Genomic DNA, 20388 nt, shown 5'->3' with positions numbered 1-20388 from the left:
ATGATACAAGTGTGACCACTAAAGGGTATGGGGTTTCTTTTCAGGGTGATGAAAATGCTCCAAAATTGACTGTGGTGATGGTTGCCTGACTCTGGGAATATACAAAAAACCACTGAAATGTACACTTGAAATGGATGAACAGTATGGTATGTGAGTTATATCTCAATAATCTGTTACACATACACATAAATTTCTTAAAAAAAATTAACTCAGGAAGAGATTTCCATTTCTGAAAAACTGATGTCTTCTTTTATTCAATAAGTTATACTGAAGCATCGATTTATATATTGATATAAATTTATATACTTATACAACCACCAAATTATATATAATCATCAATTATATTTCTCTTCTGGCTTCATTACCAGGAAATTCACCACTGAATTTGTGGTCACATGTGCTTTCCTTCACCTAAGTTCTCTAGTTCAGCTTCCATCACCACCACGCCTGCTTTCACTGTTTTAATTTCTAAGTGTTCTACTGTAACCCACTTCAATCTTTCTTAGAAGCAAGCAGGATAGGACAGCTGACTGAATTCTGAAAACTTCAGAATACTTTTAGATGCTCAGGATGCCCACCAAGATACAGAAATCCTATGAAGTTCAGCCTGGGCTCTGCTAACCAATTCCCTTCACCTTAATTAACTACCATCAAGAACTAATTCAGAGAATTAGGAGTTTTCCCAGAGGATGTTTTTCCTCTAAATTACATCATTCACATAAAACATTATAACCCGGTATTACACATTTACCATATATTTAGCACCCAAGATACTATTTTGAGTGGAACGTAAATAATAAATCACTACCGAAATTAAACTTTGTTTTGGGAAATTCATTCCTACCCTAACAGGTGAGGATGACTCGTCTGTGTTTCGTTTCTGGGACTCAGTGTCCACATCTTGGCGCTTATTCTTCATTCTTTCTCTAAGATCCCCTGTAGGTCTTTCTGGTGACCTTTGAACCGAAAAAACAAAAACAAAAGAAAAACAAAACAAAACAACAAAGATCTATATTCATATAACACTTATAAGACCATATTTACAGAAATACCTCACAAATCAATAAAAATTTTCTAAATGTCCATGGCTCCTAATGTTCAGAAAAATAATCAACTTGCTTGAGCTTAAATATTAATATATAAATAATACAAGCATCACTTACAAGTTTTCTCCCAATACCAACCAGAAGTGTATACATTAAAATTCCATGGGGAGGCAGGTACTAGTGATAAGAATAAGAAACTGCATGTGAGCTGAGAAAAAAAAATTTGTAATTAACAGCTTAACTTGTTTTTCTAAAAATCACATAAATGTATTACTTGTATTTGAAGTAAAAAGTCAGAAGATAAAGTTTTAAACTCCAACGTTGTAAAATTAATCAAAAGGCAACATTAGCGGTATTTTCACATATACACGTATGTGGTTGGATGCAATGCCAACAACTGAGAATTACCCACCTCAAGAATCATGGCAAATATAGGATTTTTCTGTTATTCTTATAACTCTTCTTAAATTTGGTATTGTTTCAGAACAGAAAATAGTTAAAGGATTCAAAGCAAGATTTAGGCAGCAGAGTTCCTTTAATTAAGGAAAATCATATGTATTTATATTCAACACTGTAAACCTTAATAACTTATACTGAAAGTTCGATAAACAGCTATCCAATTATTTTCACACCATTATTAAGTAAGAAAACAAAGCAGAGATGGAAAACACTTATCTTTAAAGAATATTCCTAGAGGATCTTTAAAAAAGAGCAACAGGGGCACCTGGGTGGCGCAGTCGGTTAAGCGTCCGACTTCAGCCAGGTCACGATCTCGCGGTCCGTGAGTTCAAGCCCCGCGTCAGGCTCTGGGCTGATGGCTCAGAGCCTGGAGCCTGTTTCCGATTCTGTGTCTCCCTCTCTCTCTGCCCCACCCCCGTTCATGCTTTGTCTCTCTCTGTCCCAAAAATAAAATAAAACGTTGAAAAAAAAATTTTTTTTTTAAATAAAAAAAAAGAGCAACAGAAGTCAAGGAGTGGTATGTCCCTCACTGGCTAACAAAAAATACTGTATATATATTTTTAAAGATAAAAAGAAATCACATAGACATTTACATCTATTTCAAGTAATAGTTGATCAAGCAAATCAATTCTTTTATCAATCAATACAAAACAAATGATTAATGAAGAAATAATTCAGTTAATTCCTGTTACAGGCTCTCATTAATATTTATATGTATATTTTATAAGACTATATTAAACGCTTTAACAGTTAAATCTGACCTTGAAAGTGAAACTTATTACGAACCAGTACTTAAAGGCTTTAAATTTTAATTATGATGTACATGTAAATCTTCTGTGCCCTGGTTTCCTTTATATAATAAGACAATTTATTATGAACTCGTTTCTATCCTAAACAGCACCTGAGTGCTCTACATACAGTGAATGCTCAATAAATGACTTAAATATCTTGTGACTAAAAAAAGCATTTCTGAAATACACGGGTTTTCTTTCCATCTTTGAATCACATTACAAACTACATTCTCTTCCCTATAAAAAAAAAAAGGAAAAAAAGACAAAGCCAAAGAGGGTTATCAAATGGAAAAACATGCACAAAATTAAAAAATCCTTTATTCCAAGTCTAGTAATGACACTGTATTTTTCCATTTTAGGCCAATTTCTCTGCCCATTTTCCTCAAAATTACTCCTTCTATAAAAATTTTCAGTCAGTTAACAACGAATTTCACAGATGAATTAAAGTATGTATTAAAGTGTGGTAATAACATAAACAAAACATTAAAATTATTGAAACACTTTACCCAGGTGTGTATTTATACAGATACTTAAACATATAAAAGAAGTGGTTTTCCCACATTAACAGAGGGCACAGATGCCAATCTAAATACAAATAAAACAGAGTATTCAGCATCACAAGTAAGCTAAAATGTATGTTTACATGAACAGAAAGCCAGTTCAGCGTTTGAATTTCAAATTCTATTAGGCCTCAAAATCTATACACACACACACACATCAATTCACTTATTAAAAAAAAACTGCAAATGCTAATGTTTGATTTTTACACTCTTGCTGTAGCCAAGGCAATCAGCACATTCAATTTTACGACTTGGTTAATTATTTGTTTACCAATCAAGTTTAAACTGCTTTTGTGACAATCTTTACATATGTTACATATTTAAACACAATAACAAAATCATGAACTGAACTGAAAGAAAAATAAAAGGGCTTTATTGAAAAATTTCATTTAGCTTTGCCTTTATCAAAGACAAAAAAGATGTTCTAAATAGGTAGTAGTACCTTTATCCACATATAAATACATATTTTACATTAATACACAGTTTAGAGATTTGGCAAATGCATTTTAATCTACAGAGTCTGCAGTGGATTGTCTTTTGTCATTAAGATTTGAATTCAGAACATCTTAAAAAGCTAAAGTTATATCCATTTCAAATTTTAATATTTTAAGAGTTAAAAAGTCTCCCCTCAGTAAAAATAAATCCATAAAATTCTATCTTAAACCATTTTAATACATAATGGGGGGGGGGGGTAAGTCATACATACAAAAAAAATCTGTTGGCAAAAACAGTAAATACTGAGCAAATAATTTTAAAGCATACATTTTATTAATCTTGAAATTAACAACTAGAAAGATCTCATTGATCTACCACCAAAAGAGAAAATCTGATCAAATATGTTTGTATTTCAGATTTTTATACTAGATAAATTACAAAAGCCATCTTCTAACAGTATATGAACAATTCAAAGTTCTTAATTTACCTTCTATAATTGCTGCTATAACCTTTACCACGGGGTGAAGGGCCATGTACGAATCTACATGTGTTTCCATAGAGGCAGTTGCCAGTCTTCAGCCAATTACGGCACTGTGTCTAAGAGACAGATATTACTATGTAAATTTCAGATTTATTTCTGGATAAACGACGCTACAGGGACAAAATTAAAACAAATTCTACCAAAACTCCAGATAACCTGCGATACATTATCCCCCAAACAATAAAAATACCAGGGAAAAAAAACATGAAAACTGTGACTCCTCACTCCTCTTTATGCTACTCAGTTTTAAAAATTTACTGAACATTCCTACAATACAATAACCTGTTCACCTTTATGATACAAATCAGTATTTCAAGAATAGGATTATAAGACAACCCCTGTGACTGTTCTAGTGACAACTCACCTCTGCTGTACTGCCAGTGCTGGGTCCGAGCCTCTCAAATACACTGGGTCTTCGGGATGTGCTATCAGATATGGTCTTGGTATTTTCCACTGTGACCTTCCTTCTAATTTTTGACATTTTGTACTACTTTAACCAAAAAGAGAGAGAGGCAAAACTGTAAAATTCTTCCATTTTAAATTAACTGAGCCTATAACTTACATGTAGATAAAGCTGTAGATCACACTGCAAAATTATGGGGAATTTTTCTCAGGAGAAAAAAGGCATCGGAGAGGTCACAGGTAAACAGTTGGTATCTTCTAAGGCATACCTTCTTAGTAGATTTATAACAACTTTGGAACCTGTTGGCTACAATTTTACCTCTTCTGCAGAATGAATAATATTCTACTCATACAGTTTTCAAAGTACATTCAACCTCAGAAAACACACTGTAAAATGTTTAGTTTCTACGTTCCTTATAAAAGTTTCAAAACTTAGTTAACTATCCTTCAAGGAAAAGTTGTACTATCATTCTCTATCAACTACTTAACGGGAAAAGCTATGTCAAAGAGAACAGGAAATAAGATCAGGTGATAGCAGAAATTATGCTTTATACGGTTCATGACATTAGGTATATTCCAAAAAGCAGCTTGGGAGAAAAGTGAAAACTATTTAAGTATTTTCTCCACCTTACAGACCTTAAAAAAGAACAGTCTATTCAAGGACATTTATTTTCCAATTATATACATATAAAAAAAAAGTCAATGTTGATAAAATGACTTTCTTTCAAAATGGAACAGGCTACAGAACTAGAAGTCAAGATGTTTCTATAATTTATATACCACACTGACATAAAAATCAAAGATGCTAAAAGTGATGAACAGGCTACCTTACCATTTAGAAATAAGAAAGACAAATTGTACAAATATTTTACAAAAGTAAATAAAACATTTAAAACTGAAACCATAACAAAACAAATCCAAGTATATAATCAGGTGATTCAACTGGAAATGAAAACGTCAGATAACAGTATTATGATATATATTAGACAACAATATTAAATTCCAGATCTAGAACAACTTAGTACATCACTCTGGGAATTGGGTAAGAGCTGCCTAACTAAGACTCCAAAAAAACCACTAGCCCATTCAAATTTCATACAATCTAAATAGCTGAAATCTTATCTATAGTCAAAAGTTACTAGAATGAACAATCGCAGCCAAAGAGGCAAAAGTTCCATTTGGTATAGAACTGGTCTCCATGAAGTTCACAAATTCAAAAAGCTCTTTAATGTGGTTTCAAAATAAATATATATAATTTGAAAGGAAATTAAATCATGAGAGTACCAAATCAAAACTTTAAAAAAATTATAAACAATATTTGGTTTAGTTAGATACTTCTTTTCAGGTCACATTTTTAAAAGAATCCTAAGAATAAGGACAACATTTGACAAATGAACAAAAGATAATGAACCAAGAGAAAAATAGGAAATGATAGAGTAGTTTTAAATTGGAAAAAAAGGTACAGTCTTATTCTTTAATATAAAATACAACCATTTTATTAATTAATATTTAGTGATTCAAAGAATTCAGAAAATAATTTTAGTTACAAATTTTTAAAAATTAGCATAGAGTGTCCCATAAATAAGAATTTGCTGCAACATGAAATCACATATGTGTCAAGTGTTCTCCGAGTAAGGAACTTTACAGCCAACTGTACATTCAACAGTTACTACTGTAAGATGATCTTTGTAATGAGAATTTACAGAGTAAAAGTTGGTAAAATTTCATGTACCCATTTGATTTACCAAACTAAAATGTTCTTTATAAAGCTGAAAGCCAAGATAAAGGGAGCTGAGGAAAGATCTACAAAACGTAGAGCTTTGATTAACTGAGAAAACCACTTTTTTACAATTTATATCAGAGCAGGAGGCAATAGTGAGTATGTCACAAAATATATAGGGAACGTTTAGAACAAAAGCATATTTAAAGTTTCATTATATGTTATTATAAGTACTAATACATAGATGCACATTATAATCCTCATTCACTAATTCAATTTTTAAAACATTTATTAATAAACTTAAAATTGAAGGAGTTCTAGAAGTTCCTTATTAGCTATTACCAGTTATTTAGAACTTGGAAAACAGGCACACCACCCCACCACACTGCCTCAAGAAGACTAACCCTAACCTTAACGTATTTCCCTCCACTCTCGAAGGAAATAGTTCTGCTCACAAAACTCCTATATATCTCCGCATGCCAACACTTCCAACACACCCTCCTCCAAAAAAAAAAAAAAATTAATGGTAGTGCTTTCCATAATCGAGGCAAGAAGCCATTTATTATTATACCTAAAACACTGGTCATCTAGCATCTCCCTTCTTGTTTTTCTGAGGGCTCCTTCCTGCTCTGTAATCTGTTGCTTGGATCAGGACTCCACTACCCCCCCTGACCTACCACTGAAAACCACAGCTTCTCGCTAATGCTAGATCACTAACATCAACTTTGAAGATTTCAAAAGGTTCAGACTATATGTCAAAGATATTCAAGTGAGGACTAATGACTGAATCGTACACCCCTTCTTGTATTCTTGTCACTCTTTCCCACAGAGACAAAGCTGCTTGTACCGGTGACATCAAGAACTAGTCAAGATTCACGTACGTAGTGATTATCACTAGAACTTTTAGCTACTGTTGAGTCTCCCAACTTAGGGGAAAACAGCAAAGAGATAAAAGTCATATTCTCAGCATCCAACAGTATCAGACCTCCTCTCAAAACTGCACTGACTTTGAACACCAAGTCTATGTTATAGGGAGGTCGTGGACAGAAAAAAAAATCTGAGGCAAAGGGAAAAAGTAGGACTTGAACTTTTCTAATTGAAAGGAATAGGAATTCTTCCGATCATCTATCTAGGAACTTCCATCAGTAGTCATCAATAATAAGTTACCTAAATATTATTACTGAAACATTCATGATTGGCATAGACAAAATGCTTCATGTTTGCAAGGAAGACAAAATATGTTTTAAATCCTGTTTGTCTAAATATATACACAAACCTGCAATACATGAAAAGCATTTACTCATATATATTAATTTATTACTTTAAAAGTATGTTACCAATTAATATGACTTAATTAGAATTTTCATTCTAAAAATTTGGGCCCTCAAAGGCAAATAAATACCACAACAGAGGGGCACCTGGGTGGTTCAGTTGGTTAAGGGTCCAACTCCTGATTCGGCTCAGGTCCTGATCTTACCGTCTGTGAATTCGAGCCTTGCTCAGTGCAGAGCCTGCTTGGAATTCTCTCTCTCTCTGCCCCTCCCCTGTGCAGTCTCTCTCTCTCTGTCTCTCTGTCTCTCTCTCTCTCCCCCTCTTTCTCTCTCTCAAATAAACAAATAACTTTAAAAAAAAGAAACACCATAACAGAATAAAATATAGATATGACTGAGGGGGGGAAACCTTTTTCAATTAACATCTGAACACGCTTCAATAAGCAAATGCTTCAAAGTATATGAGAAAAGTTAGAAACAAGGAAATTAAAAATGTAAATATTAAAGTCTTCCCTATCTCAGAGACTTTAAAAGCTCTCCCCCCAGATTTGTTTTCAAATTATTCTTTGATTTCAAACTGTCATCACACTTTCACCCACATCATCAAGTCTTTCCCAAACACCATCATTGTCAAAGCCCAGGTGACACTGGTGAAAGTTTATTGAGTTATTTTCCTATTTCTCCCCTCTATTTGCACAGTAAATAAATATCAAAATTTTCATGATATCTTTTCAACTGAAAAAAGAAAAACAGGGGACACAAAGTTTGATTCTATTAAAATATAACAAAAGAGGGTCTTAATAAATGGAAACTGTCCCTCCTCTTCCCCCAAACTTACAAATATGACAATGTACTCAAAGCTACATACTACATAAATATGGCTAAGAAAGGAGAAACATATAGAAACCTCTTTTTAAATTATTAATTATTCCTGAAGCCTAATTACTAAAATTGTGTCAATAAAACATGTATCAATTCTAGTATCCTCACTACAATACAGAATGACATCTTCTTTTTTTTAATGTTTTTATTTTTGAGAGAGACAGAGCACAAGGTGGGGGGGCAGAGAGAGAGGGAGACACAGAATCAGAAGCAGGCTCTAGGCTCTGAGTTATCGGCACAGAGCCTGACGCGGGGCTCAAACTCACGAACTGCGACATCATGACCTGAGCTGAAGTCAGATGCATAACCAACTGAGCCACCCCGGTGCCCCTAATTACATCTTTTTGAGGCCTCAACTTTCCTTAGCACAAACGAAACCATAAATTATTTTAATCTGGATGAGTCGTGGCATATTAGGAAACTGTCAAATAATTAAACAATTAAAACTACATAAATGTACTAACTGGTACTAGAAGAAACCCCTACCCACTGAAGTTCTAAAATTAAAAGGCTTACATTAAAAATAAGGTCTCTTCATATTTATAGTTCATATTTTTGAAAGAAAAAACAGACCTCAGAAACGTATTTGATGCATAATCTGGGAGAATATTTTTAAAAAGAACTTTCTAAAACAACCTTGCATGTTACTTGTAAATAGACTAAAACAATTCCAAACTGAATTCCAAACAAAACTAACAGAACTAAATTGACTACACTTCTATGAGCAAGGCAATACTGCAGCACAGTGCAATAAAAATAATTTGTTAAAAAAGACTGCACAGAGAATAGCCAATGCTGGCAACTAGGATAAAGTGAAATAAATTAAACTGCAACATACACACTACCAAAAAAGTATAAAGACACTTTCTACAGCAACACCAGTTAATTTTCAACTGTTGCTAACTAGCTCCAACTCTATATGAAATGGAGAGTGGGGTTGGAGGAAGTGGGGGAAACATCCACTAAAAACCAATTCTTCAAATAAATGTAAATTAAACAATTTTGCTTTCTAATTTAACTGCCAATGCATACTGTAATACAAATTAACACTGACAACTTGTAAAAATTCTAATAACTTGTACATAAGTGGAAATAGCATCACTTATGGATTTTAGTGTTAATTTACTAATATGAAAATTGGATTTGCATATCTTAAATATGCAATCAACATTCATTTCGAATCAGCAATGATTAGGAAGCCAGTAAGAGGCATGCATTTGATAAAACTGGATCGTAACAGATCCACACGATAAAAGTCTAAGTTTCATGGTGCAACTATTTTCACAGACACAAACTGCTATATACCAGCATCAATATTCTTAGTAGTCTCTTGTTTAAATTGTCATGATATAATCTTAACATTTCAGTAAGAATTGGAAAATATATTAAAATCTACAGATTATATCCACAAAACTCTCCAAAATATTGTCGCTTAGGTACTAAAGCCAGTTATTTCAAATATTACAGAACTAGATTCCGCTAACTGGCACCATAAACATTTAGATTAACTGCAACGGTATCACGGTCTTTGAAAAGTGGAAGTGTGAAGATATTTTCCAAACTTTTAAAATTGTTTTTTTCAAAAAAACCCAAAACGTCTCAGATAGTATACGTCTATAATTTTCAGAGTGGCTCAAATTATCTGAAAACTTTGTAATATAACCCAAAAGCGTAAGCCGCTACGCTCCACAAAAAAAAGACCCTACCAATATCATTCAAGTAATATCAACTTTGAATAATTTTCCAGCCACATAAATTATTTTAACCTGTTTTGGAAAGAGATCATGCCAAACAACAGACCCTCTCGTTTCGCTCCACTTTCCCCGGTTTCTGACAGGTTGCCAAAAGTAACCACCTAGGGAATGTAAAGATAAAGCAGCACTCCTCAACCTCCAGGACCCAAATCTCTAAATGACCACTGTCGGGCAATAAGCAAGACCAGATACAACCAACAGCAAGATAATTTTTCCTAATAGATCTGGAATGCGTAAGAGGGAGCCTCTAAATCTAAGACCATATTCCTGCCCGCTTCCAGCTTATACAAATGCGAATACTGCGCCAAGGGTTCCCAAGCCCACAAATGGTAGTGTCCCGGCACAGCCTTTTGTCTGAATACACCCGACTCCGTAGACAAGCTCGCCAGAATCAGTACAAGAGCGAGAAACGAAGCCTGAGCCGAAGGAGCTATTGCACAGTTAAGGGTGGGATGCTGAAGGAGAGCTAAAAATCCTGACGTGACCCGAGCGGGGATGTAGGACAACTCGGGGCCTCCCCATCCCGGGTCCGCCCAACGCCTTTCCCCCAATACCCACACCAATTCACACAATTCAAGCTTACCTCCTCCCCGAGCTCCTGTCGCAAGCTCAGTCGGGAGGCGCTACCGCCACCACCGCTCCGAGGAGCGGGGGAGGCGACTCTCTGTCCCCGCGCCTGGACCCGGGAAGACGACGACGAGGAGAAGGAGGTGCGCGCGCGACTCCCGGGAACCGGCCCTCCGCTGGCGACGGGCCCCCGGGGTGGCTGAGAAGCAGAACCCGCCCGCCGCTTCGCCAGGGTCAAGTGAGACTGACACGTAGGAAGAAAAAGAACGAAGAGAGACTGGAGAGTAAGAAAAGGAAACGAAAACACTACCAGGCCGCTAGGAGAACCGACTCAAAACGCCGCCGGAAGTCAAGTGTTTGCCCTGATCCCCTCTAGACCGCGGCAGCTTCCGGCCTCCAGATTAGTCGTCAGCGCGCAGGCACCGCCCCTTCGGAGACACGCCCCCGGGCGTAATGTCGGCTCCTAGCAGTGCCGGGGAAATCATCACGTCTGTGCTAGGTGAGAGACCCCCGGAGAGGCGTGCCCGAGCCAGGGGGGGGGGGGAGCCAAAGTTGCCAATAAAAAGTGAATCTAAGAGAAAGAGTTTACGCCTTTTATTATATGATGTCTTACAATAAACAGCTGTAGTAAATGCACAAAATGCCACATTTGTTGTTGACAATAACTACAGCCATTCATTCATGTGCTCAGCAATGTGCACTGAGCGGTGATAGACGGTGTTTGTACTGTTGTTGACGCTCCTCCGCTTTCTGGGCCTTCGCTTATTACTGTAGAGCAAATGAGACACGGTTGTGTTTTTAACGGCGCAAGGCAGTTCGTTGAAAATTTGGAGCAGAAATCTTTAATGTCCTAACCACCTTTCCTTTTGTGGTCCAATGATCTGCAAAAAACTAGTTATTAAAATTGCTCGAGGTCGATGGTCAAACGCCCTTAAAGAAAAAAAATTCGTATCTAGCCTCTTACATATTTTTTAGAAAGAAAAAAGCAATGTGAGCCCTTTTCTGCCTTAATTTTAAGGTAGCGTTTATTTTGGCCTTTTCTTTGACAAAACCAAGGAATAGGAAAAAGCTTTTCTCAAAACTACGGATAAAACTTTAAAAAGAATTGGTACGATGATTTAGTCTTGTTGGAATCGGTAAATTAAAATATGGGAGAAGAGTGGAAAAATCAAGAGTATTAAACATTCTTGATGACATGCCCAGCTATCTTAAAGACAGCAGCAAGAGCTTCTGTACAGGTGGGTTTGATGTAACGCTCTGGCAGCAAGAATCCATATTTGCCTTTATCTCGAAGTTCAATTGTAAACGAGTATTTTATGCCCAAGTCATAGATCCAGTCATCCGAACCTCCAGGAGCTAGGTCTACAAGAAGAAAAAAGAAATTACTTTTTGAAATACAATGTTTCAAGTTAACTAACAAAATGGAATTTTTCCCCCTAAAATTAAAAATAGCTCTGCTTTTTTTCTGATTATTAAGTAATCTAAGTCTCTGGTAGAAAATGGAGACTGAAGAAAAACAGGTTAAGGAAGAAATTACCCATAACCCTGCCAAAGAGTAGTAATCACTATTAACATTTTAGTGTCTTTTTTTCCCCTCAGTGCATGCTTTAACATAATTTTTTCCTACATAAATAAGATCATCCTATACATGAAGTGTTGTAACATTTCTTCTTTTTTTAAGTTTATTTATTTTTAGAGAGGGAGAGAGTGGGGGAGGAGCAGAGAGAGAATCCCAAGCAGGCTCCACACCATCAGCAGGGGGGAGCCAGACATGGGGCTCCAACTTACAAACTGCAAAATCATGAACTGAGCTGAAATCAGGAGTCAGACACTTAGCCGATTGAGCCACCCAGGTGCCCCTGTAACATTTCTAAACTTGATCTCTCTGACCATATTTATGTCTTAATGACTTCAAATCTATAATATCATTTTTTCATGATCTCATAGCACTACACTATAAAGCTGGATATAATAATTATTTACTTGGAGACCTTTAGATTTTTTTCTGATTTCTAATTAATATAAACAACTTTACAATGAACTTTCTGGTTTTCACTAATTGCTTCTTTGCTTCTTTGGAATATTCTTTCCTAGAAGCAGATTTACCAGCCTAAGAGAATGTACTTTTTACAATTATGCTACATGTTGCCAAATAATCTTCAAAAGAATTGAACCAATTTATACCTCCACTAGCAGGGTATGAATATGCCCACCTCCCTTCCCATACCATCCACAGGAATCATGCATTTCTGGCAATTCTATGGGTGAAAAATACCATAAAATCGCCTTGTTTCTTTGATTACCGCTGAATTGGACATTTTATTTGCTATATTTATTGTCCATCTTTATATATTTTTCTACTCGATTTTTCTAGTGTATATTTTGCTTATTTTTCTACTCGATTCACTTTATAGATTGTTTATGACAGCAATATTAGTGTTATTTGCCTTGTGTAATATGAAAACTTTTTTTTATTTGCTTATTTCGCTTTTGACTTGGTTTATGGCAGAGTATTTATCTTAAAATATTTTATCTGGAATGTAATTTGGAGAAAGACATGTTAGTAATCAATTAATTTCTTTTTCTAAGTAAGTTGTCAGATTCTCCAACCCTATTAATTGAATAACATTCTTAGAAGTGCCTCCTTTATGAGATACTAGACGTCCTTATGTATTTAAGTGTCTTTCTGTTCTTCCTACTCCCTTCTGTTGATCTGTTTCTCCCAGGCTCTGTTCCGCAGTCTTAATTACTACAAGTTTATGATGTGCCTTAATACCTGGTTGGGGCAAATTCTCCTATTAGCCTCATTTTTCAGAATTTTACGAGCTCATCTACCAACTTCATTCTTTCAAATGAAGTTCAAAGTCACTTAACTGTTCATTAGGATTGCATTAAATATACAGACTAATTTAGCACAACTGACACATTTTTATATTGTCTTCCCACTCAAAAACATGCTGCATTTCTCCTTTTATTTATTTTCTTTTATGGTTACCAGTAAAATTTGCTAGGTTTTTCATGTAGATATATGGATTTATTTGTGTGTGTAGACACATATATGCATTCAACAATGAATTCACATACATGTATGTATCTGTATGTATATATATGTGCGTGTGTGTATGTACATATAGAGGGGTATTTATTTCCTACCTGATTATTATTATTTTTTTATATAAGAGGGCTTTAGATTTCTGTGTAGTTAGTTCATAGTCAGCCACCTTACTCAACTTTGTGTTCTTGTTTTGTTTTGTGAGACAGAGTGTGTGTGTGCACTCAGGGGAGTGATAGAAGGAGAGGGAGAGATAGAATCTTAAGCAGGCTCCACACCCGCGTGGAGCCCCACTCAGGGCTCAATTTTGTGACCATGACATCATGACCTGAGCCAAAATCAAGAGCAGAACACTTAACCAACTGAGCCACCCAGGTGTCCCAAACATTACTCAACTTTTGATTGTTACTAATATTTTTGGTTGATTTCTACTGTTTTCCAGGTAGACAATCATGTAATGTGTAAAGTGATCATTTTTGCCTCTTTCTATACCTACACCTGAATTAACTACAAAGGTACTTACCAAAGCATTGTTTATAATACCGAAAAATATCCATCAGCAGTGGATTAAATAAGTTATTCAGAACAACCACTATCAATATTTGGCGTTTCTTCTTCTAGCCATTTTCTCATGCTTATGCACACAACCACACAGATGTATACTGAATGAATGAGTGAATGAATGAATGAATGAATGAAAGAGTATGTAGAGATAGACTGATTTCACCACAACAGAAAGTTACTTTTAAAGCTCTTCAGCCCTGAGGCTCTATGGTTATGCTTTGGGGAACAATGGTAGAGAAGAGAATGGGAATCAAGAAAGCTCTGAATTGTGAAAGGAGGGTGTGGGGTGCCTCTCCGACAGAGCAAGGACCTGGGTCAGCAAAGGTAATGGTGGACCAGTGACATCAAGAGACAGACACACCATGTGGACCAATCTGGCCCCACTTTGTGGTGAGACATTTTAGGGGTAGTTGAGGAGGAAGAGGAAGATTCTGGACTTTCTACTAATAGGACCTCCAGGGCTAAAGCAATTTATTGAAAATCATATGAATGTGATTATTAAGCTGAATGTATTTTTCTACTCCCGTAGATCATACCTGTTAAAGAAAACTTTGAGGTTTTGAATATTGCCTCAGGGCTTTTACACAAGCCATTTCCTCTCCTTGGTTTTCCCCTGACACCATTGTTGGGCAGCCACTTGTCAGGTAGGTCTCCCAGAAGTGTCACCTACAGAGAGAGACCTTCCTAGGTCACTTCAGCTAAGTAACCTCTCTCTCCTGCAGTCATCCTCAAACCCTTAAGACTATTTTATATTCTTCACATATCGATGGGGTTATACTCTATTTTACTATTTAGTTGTTTACATCAGAGATTGGCAAACTTAACCTGTAAAGGACCGAATAGTAAATGCTTTAGGGTTTGTGGGCCACAAATTATGTCATAAAACTATTCGATACTACTGTCATGAAAGCTATCATAGACAATACATAAATAAATGCGTGTGTCTGTGTTCAGATAAAACTTTATTTTGGGGGAGTGCCTGGGTGGCTCAGTCGGTTAAGCGTGCGACTTCAGCTCAGGTCGTGATCTCACAGTTTGTGGGTTCGAGCCCCGCGTCGAGCTCTGTGTTGACAGCTCAGAGCCTGGAGCCTGCTTTGGATTCTGTCTCATTCTCTCTCTGCCCCTCCCCCACTCACTCTGTCTCTCTCTGCCTCTCAAAAATAAATAAGTGCAAAAAAAATTTTTTTAACTTTATTTTTGGATACTGAAATCTGAATTTCATATAATTTTAACGTGTCACAAAATCTCGCTATTTTGTGTTTTTTTCCCTCAACCATTTAAAAAAATGGAAAAACTGTTCTTATCTCACAGGCCTGTGCCTCACAAGCAGTAAGCTGAATTTGACCGTGGGTCGCAGTTTGTGGACACCTGGTGACATGCTTATTTTCTCTTCCTCTTTCTCCATCTCCCCCTCCAGTTTCAAAAGATAAAAATCATTATCTGTCTTCCCAATGTGGGTGAAAAGGAGTCCCCCAATAAATATCTGCCAGCAGAAATTAAATTTTAAGATATTTCTTAAGAGTTTGCCGTATATGAGCTATCATCAGTGTGATACAATCAAAAGACATTTAACTATAATGTACTCTAGTGAGCACCGCCTGTCACTAGCAAGCATCTAATATAAAGAGTGTTCCTCAGATTTGTATAGTGTTCAACCTGTGCAACCTTACACGGTGGCCATTGGCATCTTACACATTCTTTTAACCCTTTATGACCTTTCCTCCTTCAGTCAACTACTATGATGACAATTCTATAATCTCTACTCTGTAGCAATGAACACGATTTCTTAAATACCATTTTGTCTTCAGTGTATTCATTTATTAAGATAGCCTTGCTCAGTGCTGTCATAGCTATTATGCTTCCATTTCTAATTGTCATAATCCAACTATTTTACGTGTGACCTGGTTTAAAGATTCCATTTAGAAAAATTAAATCCACACAGAAAAACCAAACACACGGATTTCTTTAGTAGCTCACAGTTCTCCAAGATGTTAAGAAGAAATACTTACATAAACTTTCTGAACCACTGCCATGTGTATATCTGGTATTTCTATTAGTATTCTCTATAGCACGGACTGCTTCACTGGCCACGAGAGACTGAAATCAATAGAATATGAAATTTCAGTTAATGCGCAGCTTTGGAGCAGGACAAGTAGAAGTTTCTTTTAAAAAATCATCATAGGGGCGCCTGGGTGGTGCAGTCGGTTAAGCGTCAGACTTCAGCCAGGTCACGATCTCGCGGTCCGTGAGTTCGAGCCCCTCGTCGGGCTCTGGGCTGATGGCTCGGAGCCTGGAGCCTGTTTCCGATTCTGTGTCTCCCTCTCTCTCTGCCCCTCCCCCGTTCATGCTCTGTCTCTCTCTGTCCCAAAAATAAATAAACGTTGAAAAAAAAAATTAAAAAAAAAAACATAGACTCTTCCAGTACATTGAAAATTTGATTTAACTTGAAGAAAAAATAATTCTCACATACATTTTTTAGGAGTTCATTTCTTATATACAATGAGATATAACTGTATTCCAAAGGCAAACCGCCTGGGGTTACCCTATTCCTACACAAAATCATCACCAAACTTTAAATGCAACCTGTGTAAATACTACAATACCTAATGCTTACTTCGTTTCCTTCTCGCAAACTCCATTCTCTTCTTGGGTAAAATGCCTAATAACTACTAAAGACTCATCACATAAAAAGGATCATGTGCCCAGTGTGGGGCAGGCTAGTAAGTCTGTTGTTCCACTACATTTGTTTCTAGCTTATCCAGACCTTTTGCGAAGTTCAGGCTAGCATCCGCTGTCACTCTCTTGAATAACCCAGAGGAGTATCAGCGCATATTATGTTGTACCCCTCCTTTGTTCAAAAAAATTGTAATGGACCTCCACTGTCTACAGAACAGAACACAAATTTATTCTGACATGCCAACAAGTGGACCACATCTACTTTCTGATGACGTCAGTCTCTACTCTCACACCCACAGTGTCCCCTGAACACACTTTCTGCGGGGACGCATCGCCTCCGCTTTGAACGTCCTCCCTTCCCGGTCTGCCTATAGAATTCCTGTCTTTCCATTTCTGGCTGAAAGTGTATCTGTTCTTCGATGGCAATCGCCCTTTATTATTATGTTTTCTTATAGTATGTCACCCTTTAAGAGATGAGAAATTCCGCAGGGACAGGGACTTTATCCCCAAGCGTATCTAGCATTTCCTTCTGAATCAGTTAACGAGGCTACCCCCATGCTAGCCCCGTCAGAACTGAGGATCAACCATCTGGGCCAATTTATTCAGTAGTCACTGCACCTCGAATATAGCTACTTGTAACATTTGCTCATGGCTGAGCTCCCTAACCATATCATGTTCTCTTAAAGGGCAGGGTCCTACCGAATGCTTCTTTCATCAGTGTCCGCCAAACACAATAATTTACACCAAATAACTCAACAAAATATGTGTGACAACAGTAATCCAAAAATAAGGGAAAATCAGACTAGTTCTATTTCCAAATCATGATAAATATCCTTTCGTTTCTTCAAGGATGACACCAATAAAGGAGCTTTCCTTAAAAGTTTTCCTTTGAGAAGAAGAAAGAATTGCAAGCATCAAGCACATTTATGTTCTAAATGAGCTATTTTCAGGAAGTGCAAATAACATTATATTTGTCATCAGCCACTGCTAGCCCTTAATGTGGCTATAGTTTATTCTTGTAAGAGAACCAGGACATAAAACCAACACCAAAACCAACCAAATAAACAAACAAACAAAAACCCCAAAAACAAAAAACAAAAAAACACCCCACAAATAATCTAATTAAATAATAGGCAGAGAACCTAAATGGATATTTTTCCAAAGAAGGCATACAAATGGTGAACAGATACATGAAAAGATGCTCAACATCACCATATATCAGGGAAATGCAAATCAAAACTACCATGAAATATCACCTTACACCTGTCAGAATGGCTATTATAAAAAATACAAGAAATAACAAGTGTTGGCATGGAGGTGGACAAAAGGAATTCTCACGCACTGTTTGATAGGAATGTAAATCGGGGTGAACACTGTGGAAAACAATATGGAGGTTCCTCAAAAATTAAAAATAGAAATACCATATGATACAGTAATTCTACTACTGGGTATTTACCCAAAGAAAATGAAAACACTTGCTTGAAAAGATACATGATCCTATGTTTATTGCAGCATTATTTACAATGGCCAAGTTATGGAAGTAACCTAAGTATCCGTTGATAGATGAATGCATAAAGATGTGTGTGTGTGTGTGTGTGTGTGTGCAATGAAATATTACCCAGCTATAAAATGGAATGAGATCTTGCCATTTTCAACAACATGAATGGATCTAGAGGGAATTATGCTGAGTGAAATAAGTTAGAGAAAGACAAATACCATATGATTTTACTTACATGTGAAATCTAAAAAACAAAGCAAATGAACAAACAAAAATATGGAAACAGAGTCATAAATACAGAGAAGAAACTGGTGGTTGCCAGAGGGGAGGGGGTTGGGAGGATGGATGAAATAGGTGAAGGAAATTAACAGGTACAAACTTCCAGTTATAAAATAAATAAGTCATGGGTTAAAAAATACTGCATAGGGAATATAGTCAATAATATTGTAATAATGTTATAGAGTGACAAATGGTAGCTACACTTATTGCAGTGAGCATAATGCATAGAACTATGGAATTACTATGTTGTACAACTGAAACTAATATAACATTGTATGTCAACTATACTTCAATAACAAAAACATACAAATTTAAAAACATAAAAAGAGCAAGAGGAAAGAGGACCGGAATAATATGAGTAAGAAACAGAACACGACATAAAGATCAGAACTTGGGCAAGAATCAGACTGTTGCCATAACCCTTCCATTGCCTGGAAGGCATCTGCGGTGAGAATTCGGCCAATCCCAGCTACAATCCATCAAGAGCCCTTGCATTCTTTGCCATCAACCCAAACATAGGACATCTGGGACCAAAAAGGAGTGAGGGGTTAGCAGACAAAATGAGTCTTCTTTGAACTTCTGTATCATTCACTACGTTCCAAAAAAAGGTGTGTGTGTGTGGGGGGTTCTCGCTTCAGTGTTGAAATTGGAGGTGCTTTTACTAGGACCAAACCCCTGGGGGTTAGAGAGGGCAGTGTGCACACAATTCCCAACGTTGATATCAAATTAATGAGTGTGGTACCAGGACTTGATCTATCTGTTGTTGAAAGCGAGGTACCACAAAGCAGACCCACAATTCCAGAGACTCTCGTCCTTGCTGTTAGGGCTTTATATGTAGATCAGTTCCACAGGGAATGGTTCCCCCTGACCTTCAAGCAGTATGTCAGTTATTTTCTTAGATACCCATTTGCTGGGCTGAAGTTCTTGTCCACAGAATAGGACCCATTCTTTATATTCCCTCAGTGAACCCTGACCCAGGGTGACTCTCAGCAGAACGAGATCAAAACAAAAAGCATCTCTCCATCTGTCCTCCAGAGGAGAAAATTTTTCCCACAGTTTTTGATTCTTGAACTTGGTATTATTTTATTTCTGAAATGCCAATGGAAAAAAAAGATAATTGAGTAGCACTTACCAGCTCCTCGTGGTCTTTGGTTTTGCTTCTATTATAGGAATATGGAAACACTATCTTCTGGGAGTATGAATGCATACTGATGTAAGCCTTAATGTGGTTGATGTTTTTTCTCAAGAAATTGGCCATTGCCTTCACTTCTGGCTCTGACTCAGGGTAAGGGCCACAGTAGGTTTCCGAGCAAGAGAAACTTGATGCACCTTCCTCTGAAGTGAAATGGATAGAGTGGGATAAGCAAACGCCATTGTAATTTGTGATTTCCCTGACAATGCATCCTCCTAATATCCATGGTGTAAAACTTTTAGAGAAATGGATTAGACAGAGCTCTGTAAAGAACATATTTGTGTTTCTAATTAATTTTTTTTTCAACGTTTATTTATTTTTGGGACAGAGAGAGACAGAGCATGAACGGGGGAGGGGCAGAGAGAGAGGGAGACACAGAATCGGAAAGAGGCTCCAGGCTCTGAGCCATCAGCCCAGAGCCCGACACGGGGCTCGAACTCATGGACCGCGAGATCGTGACCTGGCTGAAGTCGGACGCTTAACCGACTGCGCCACCCAGGCGCCCCCATATTTGTGTTTCTATTGAAGCAGATGTTTCTATGCCCTCAGAGCAAACACCCCAACAATCGCTGCCTGGGGACAGCCATCTTGCACCCTTTGTGAAAGTGGCTAAGGACATCTCAGAGATGTCAGCCCTGCCTCCAAACTTGTGGTTCTGTGAGATAAAGAAACCCCATTTTTTTTAGAAACCCCATTTTC

The 20388-nt window shown here is 36.9% G+C and overlaps 2 protein-coding genes across 11 annotated transcripts in view; both read right to left on the bottom strand.

Annotated features, from left to right (window-relative positions):
- The window catches only part of ZC3H13 (zinc finger CCCH-type containing 13), a 96073-nt gene extending 85267 nt beyond the window's left edge, over positions 1-10806 (bottom strand). For 8 of the 10 annotated variants that reach the window (XM_047852860.1, XM_047852890.1, XM_047852909.1 and 5 more), the window contains exons 1-4: positions 10445-10799; positions 4197-4322; positions 3779-3888; positions 845-956 (exon numbers count right to left, since the gene is read on the bottom strand). In XM_047852860.1, coding sequence (XP_047708816.1) covers positions 845-956; positions 3779-3888; positions 4197-4313 — 339 coding nt within the window. In that variant the 5' untranslated portion in view covers positions 4314-4322; positions 10445-10799. Of the gene's footprint in view, positions 1-844; positions 957-3778; positions 3889-4196; positions 4323-10444 lie in introns of all 10 variants that reach the window. The other 2 variants (XM_047852879.1, XM_047852870.1) reach the window with 2 other exon arrangements.
- A 799-nt stretch (positions 10807-11605) lies between these two features.
- CPB2 (carboxypeptidase B2) overlaps positions 11606-20388 on the bottom strand; it is a 48464-nt gene continuing 39681 nt past the window's right edge. The window contains exons 9-11 of the mRNA XM_047864896.1: positions 19630-19832; positions 16054-16141; positions 11606-11790 (exon numbers count right to left, since the gene is read on the bottom strand). Of these exons, the coding sequence (XP_047720852.1) occupies positions 11606-11790; positions 16054-16141; positions 19630-19832 (476 nt within the window). The remainder of the gene's footprint in view (positions 11791-16053; positions 16142-19629; positions 19833-20388) is intronic.

Source organism: Prionailurus viverrinus, chromosome A1 (genome assembly GCF_022837055.1).
Source record: "Prionailurus viverrinus isolate Anna chromosome A1, UM_Priviv_1.0, whole genome shotgun sequence".
Lineage (NCBI taxonomy): Eukaryota > Metazoa > Chordata > Mammalia > Carnivora > Felidae > Prionailurus > Prionailurus viverrinus.
Note: the sequence above shows the minus strand (reverse complement) of the source record. Positions and strands in the feature narration are given on the sequence as shown.